Genomic DNA, 6,158 nt, shown 5'->3' on the forward strand with positions numbered 1-6,158 from the left:
TGTGTGTGTGTGTGTGTGTGTGTGTGTGTGTGTGTGTGTGTGTGTGTGTTCACAGACACACAGAGAATAGTCTATACATATTAAAGTATTCTGCACATATTAAAGTATATAAACATAATTAGATGATAAGCCTTCTTAGACCTTAGACTCTTCAGATTTTCTGTGCTTAGTCCAAACACACTAACACATTAAACACACAAAGGAATTTTTAATAATATTACACATTACTATCTTTCTTCTCCCTTCATTCCTTTTAATTTTTATTCTAAGTAAAAAAAATGACACTTAGTAATTTGAGCATTTTATCCTCATTAATTCAAGCTAAAGCCATGAAGTTACAAATTAAACAAGCAGATTTTAGAGTGGCACATATTACTTACTTGGATTTACCCATTATCTACCTGTTTTGAGTCTGATAACTTGTGTTATCCATAAGATAAGCATATGTATTTCTCCCTAAATATGATATTCCAAAGCTTTTTTCCTGCAGAGTTTCACAGAACAATAAATCAGTATCTAATAGGATAATAAATTTACATTGTACTGAGTATCTAACACATTCACCAATTTATTATATAGGTCACTTTTTTTTGGTTATTATAGGTAGTCCCTATCACTATTATGGACAAATAGTATTAATAACTAGAAAAATAATATCTGTTGTAACTATATGTCAATCTTAGTGTGATCGTCTAATTGAGGCACTGGAATATCATTGCTAGGACGGGGTCGATAAAGTAGTACACTCTGAAAACAGACCCAAAATAGCCTGGCTGAAGTACAGAAGGAATCTATTACCATGATTAATAAGCAAGTCTGACAGCATTGCTTACTCCTCATTTGCATTCATATAAAACTAAATTCATGTAAAACCAAGTTAATGACAACAAAAATATTAAATAATATGAGGCTTAGAACATGAATGTCAAAAGTCAACAAATTCTTGTGAAATCATATGTCTTGATTGGATGGAATGGTGGAGGGATCCATTTAGAAATGAAATGCCCTATTTGAAAATGCTCAATAAGGAAACCACAAAAATGAGCCAGAATTTCCATCAACAAATAAGTAAATAAAGGCAGCATGTGCTTCTTTCCTGCAGAAGAGTTTATTGCAAATTGAACCAGAATATTCTATACATATCGAAGGAGGGAATGTCCACAAGCATGACTAGATGATAAGCCCTCTTACAACCTTGGACTCTTCAAATTTACATGGCTTAGTCCACAGATTCAATTTTTGATTAGTTTAACTAATCTTCTTATGGTTTCATCCTTTCAATAGAAGGTGGAGAATCCATATCCTCCATAGGAAAGGGGGTGACTGTAGCCATATCCATAGCTTCCATAGCCAGAACCATATCCATAGCCTCCATAGCCAGAGCCATATCCACAGCCACCAATGCCACAGCCATAGCCCAGTCGGCGGAAACTTCCACATCCACAGCCATAGCCATAGCCTAGGCCCCTAAAGCCTCTATAGCCATAGCCCAGGCCTCCATAGTAGCTGTTGTAGTAGCTCATGGTGCCAGAGGGGGAGAGATTGGTGTGCTGTTTAAGGCAAGATCTGGAGCACAACTGTCTTTTGTGGGCAAGCTTATATACCCTAAGAGAACATGTGATAGGTGATATTCATTCCCTCTTTTTGCATCATTTTTCTTTAATTAAAGTTATTTGAAACTATTCCTTATTGTTACCTGGCAAGAAGACTCTCTTTTACATTCATTAAACTATTGAATGTGCTTAGCTGCCAAATTAGTATAGCCCTTAAAATTCCTCTCATCACTTAATGAGATGGAGTTGCTGCATCTTCAAAGTCTGGAATTACCAACTCCCTAGTAGAACCCCTCATGGCTGGCATGGTAGAATGATCGCATTTAACAATGTCTTGTTCTCAATTAAATCTATTCATGTCTGGTTTTCCTTAAGATGCCTAACTTACAAATTAAATCAAAGGACTGCTCTCAATTTGAGGCTCTTCATTCTCTTATCCTCTAAAGTATTTTATTCCCTAGACTCAAGTAATTTAAATATCTGTTTCGGGGAACCAGAAAGAAGATACATGAAAGTCAGAGGCATCAATTCTACTGTGTTTGAACACTAACGAATTCTAGATACCCAAGGAAGGTTTAGTGGGTTTTTTTGTTGTTGTTGTGGTGGTGGTGGTGGTGATTGTTTTGTTTTATGCCAGTATTAGGATATTGATCACCACAATTACTATTTGTTTTACACTCTGTTCCATTTGGCTTTTACATTAGTGAACTAAGGTTGATATTATATTTAAAGTGTATACTTGGTTTATTAGGTCCACTTTTATGATGATATAGCTCTCTATGCTTTGACAATGGTGTGAGGAAAAAAAAAAAACGATTTAAAACTGAAGTTAAAAGCCAGTATAAAATATTTGTTTCAAAAGTGGCTTTAAAACTCATGAGCAGTTATCTCAGATTCTGACACTCTTTTCTGCACATCTCTGTGTAACGTGTTGCTAAAAGGGCATCCTATTGTCTACTTTTGACCTTACATCTAAAGCCGTTCCTTAACACATATATCTGATATTTCATTTGACTCTTTTCCTTTTTAATTGACTGTGTTTGGGGCAGTATTACATTTCAGAAAAAAATGGGCCTAAGCATGATCTCCCTATAACCCCCCCCCCCCATGCACAACAGTGTTCCTCTGTAAATGTATTCCAGTAACGTCGTACATTTATCACAGAGGGTGGAGCAACTGCGATAGCCTGCCACTACCCAAACCTCACAGTTCAACCAGAGTTCGTGTTTATGATTTGCACTTCCATGGGCTTTCAAAACTTTATGGAGTTATGGAAACATGAACTCAATATCATATAAAAATAATCTTACTGAGCTAAAAGTAATCTCTTTTTCATACACTCTTCCCTAAGCACACCTCCCAGTCTCTTGGAAAATATTGGGTTTTTATTGCTTCTAATTGTTTGTGGTTCTTTATTTTTGTCAGAGTACCATGCTGTCAGAGTCACAGGGTTTCATACTTTGTACAAATACTTTTTAAAAGTCTTCTATTTTTTTTCCTGATAATTCATTTCTGTTTCATCTCTGGATATGATTCTGTCTCACAAATATAACAGTTTGTTATAAAAAGACATGCTTAATGTTATACAAATTTGTTAACTATGAAAACAACTTCAGTAAATAATTTTCTCATATTTTTACATGCACATACCGTTTTAGCTCACCTGGGTAAACACCAACGAGAAAAACTGCTGAATTGCCTGTGAAGACTATGTTTAGCTTAGCAGGAAACTGCCGAATAGTCTCCCTCCCATGCTGAACCCATTTTCATTCTGGGTGTAGATGCTCCACACCCAGGTCAGCATTTGTTGCTGTCAGTGTTTGGAACTTAACCTCTCCCGATAGGTCTGTTAACATCATTTTCAGAATATCCCCCCTCTGTGTGTTCCCACATGTCAGTATGTCATGATGAAACATGTAAAATGAAATTTTGGGAATTTTTATTAAATTCTGCTTTTATTAAACATAGCTAATGCTTTTCTCTCAATTCTTGCATGTCCATTTACAGGGCACTGTAAAGTTCCATGTACTCTTTGCTTTTTCTGTGCCTTTTATCTATTTTGTTAGAGGGACGCTTTCAATAAGTATTAAGTAGATTCTAGTCCCTGCAGTAGGCATTGTGCATCTCACTGGCTTGTATAATTTGCTGAATGCATATAAATATTCAGGATTTTTAAAAGAAAGTTCAAATGACTTCCGACTTCAAAGCAGCATTAAACCAGCAATTTATTTCATCTCTATTTGCTCTTAAGTGTGATGTATGAGGTGATGAATCAAATAATAAACATTTAAAAATGAAATTTGATGAGTTGTTTATTCTTTTCTCCCTCATGACTTCTGACTCGGTCATTGAACTGCATTCAACTGTGATCCAAAAATAGCAATAGAGAAATTTCAGAATTGTCGTTAAGTTTCAAATTGATCACCATTATTGATAACATGAGCTATGACTCCTTTCATTGTTTTCATTCCAGCTTATCTCCTTTCAGATTGTGTAAGCTAGACACCTAATTAGCTTCTTATGCATCTCAGTCAGCCGAACAATAGCTATGGAATCTCACAGTTCCTATTTGCATAATCCTTGCCTGTCCAATGCCATGTCACAATGCCAACCTCATCTGTCTGACTTTATTGCATGGGCAGTCACTGCGCTATCTGATGTCCTCAAAATAAGGATGATTACAGTAATGCATTTTAAATCAGAAGGACTACCTGCATGTGAAATTTAAAAATAAATATTTCATGATTATAATTATTAATCCCTCTTTTGTAATATGTGAATATAATTTTCCAATGCAGATATATGACTAAGAAAATGATATTTAGAAAGTTTTGCATGTAAAGTTTCCCTTAATGCTTTTCTGTGGTACTATGCATTGCTGGATGAAGTGATGAAGTCTCTTTTGTCTCTTTGATGATGATTACACTAGGCTCCAGTCTGAGCACACTCTGCAGGCAGGATAAACTGTAAGTTCAATGTTTTGTAGCTGGTTTGGTGTCCTAATCCCTCTACTTGAGGGCTTGTCTTATTACAGAAGATGGCTAGTTCAGGCTCTTTGTCCCTCATTACTATGAGTCTTTGCTAGCGTTACTTTTATAAATTCTATGGCGTTTCTATTGTACTAGTTTTTACATCACTCCTGAAATGTTCCCTGATTCCAGTCATTTCTCTAGGTATTTCCTCCCTCCCTCCCCTCACCTGACCCCTGTCACTCCCAAACATACCCACTCCCAACCCCAGTCCAGAAATCTATTCTATTTATCCTTCTCAAGTCTTTGTGCTCGCCCTGAGGCCTCCTTGTTATTTAGCCTCCCTGGGTCTGTGGAATGAAGCATCAGTGTCTTTTACCTACAGCTAATATCCTCAGATGAGTGAGTTCATAGTATGTGTGACTTTCTGAGTCTGGGTTTACTCATTCAGGACAGTCTTTTCTAGTTCCATTCATTTGCCTGCAAATTTAATGATGTCGTTGTTTTTAACAGTTGAGTAATGTCTGTTGGAATATCCTATTTTTGGAATTTCATGATCAAGTATTTTCTTCATTTTTGCTGAGTTTGCAATCTCCTATCATGGATTTATAAGAGATATTTACATGGAGATCTTGAAAAGATTTTCTGATAAAATTATTTATTAGCATTATATTGTTCACTTTAAAGTATGTTTATATAATGCATTGATTTCTTTTCATTTTGATACTACATTATTTTTTTGTAATTTATTCACTTTATTTTCCAATTGTAGCCCCCTCAGGTCACACCTTCTCTCCATCCCTCTTTCCCCATCCCTCTCTCCTACATTATTTATAGGAGGGAGAGAGACAGAGAGAGAGAGAGCACATGAGTAATCAGTGAGTAAAAATCAAAGGAAAACTTGCTGGAGTTAGGTTTTTTTATTTTCCAAGATGATGTATTTCTATAGTGCAATACAGTTACCCTGGGTACCTGTTTTGAACAAATGGCAGATACTGTACCTCAGTGCCTTTTCCCTGAACTCAATGATGGAGGTGATGGATGCAAGGTGGTGGGAGTAAGACTCTTGTCAGTGCCCTCTGTGACCGTACAGGCATGCGTAAAAAGCTGAGAACATTCAGCCTCCTCCATATGTGCCTCCCACGGAGCCTGTTTTTTCCTGTAGGGACTCTCCTTCCTGATAAGCAACTTATTTCTCCAGCTTGGCTGTGGGTTACTTTGGTCTGCTTCCCCCAAGTTGCATACTTCAGGGGAAACCTGCAGTGAACAACTGTGGGGCTGTGACCATGTGACCACAGCATGGCAAGCTTTAGTTTGTTGCCTGGTTTCAGTGGGCTGACATTAGCACCCCTTGGTTCTGAGACTCTTGGAGTATAACAGTTGAGGAATCCAGTCCACTGGAGAGATTTTTATCCCCAAATCATAGTAACGAGTGTGATTTTTTAAAATTTTTCTTTATTGTTATTATTTATTACAAGTTATTCACTTTGTATCTTGAAAGTAGCCCCCTCCCTCATCTCCTCCTGATCCCACCCTCCTTCCCTCTTCCCCCTCTATGTCCCTTCCCTAGTCAATTGATAGGGGAGGTTCTCCTCCTCTACTATCTGACCCTAGCCTATCAGGTCTCATTAGGACT

General features: G+C 37.0%; 1 protein-coding gene across 1 annotated transcript; it reads right to left on the reverse strand.

The window, feature by feature from the left end:
- Positions 1 to 1,277: 1,277 nt before the first annotated feature.
- Positions 1,278 to 1,523, reverse strand: LOC129682430 (keratin-associated protein 19-4-like). Its single transcript, XM_055614795.1, has one exon. It carries the CDS (start codon positions 1,521 to 1,523, stop codon positions 1,278 to 1,280), a length of 246 nt encoding a protein of 81 aa, XP_055470770.1.
- Between the last annotated feature and the right edge of the window lie 4,635 nt (positions 1,524 to 6,158).

Source organism: Psammomys obesus, unplaced genomic scaffold (assembly GCF_907164565.1).
Source record: "Psammomys obesus unplaced genomic scaffold, mPsaObe1.curated_primary_1811, whole genome shotgun sequence".
Lineage (NCBI taxonomy): Eukaryota > Metazoa > Chordata > Mammalia > Rodentia > Muridae > Psammomys > Psammomys obesus.

What these genes read in the sequence shown, in the direction of transcription:
- LOC129682430 (XM_055614795.1), bottom strand. Translation starts at nt 1,523, where the DNA reads ATGAGCTACTACAACAGCTACTATGGAGGCCTGGGCTATGGCTATAGA.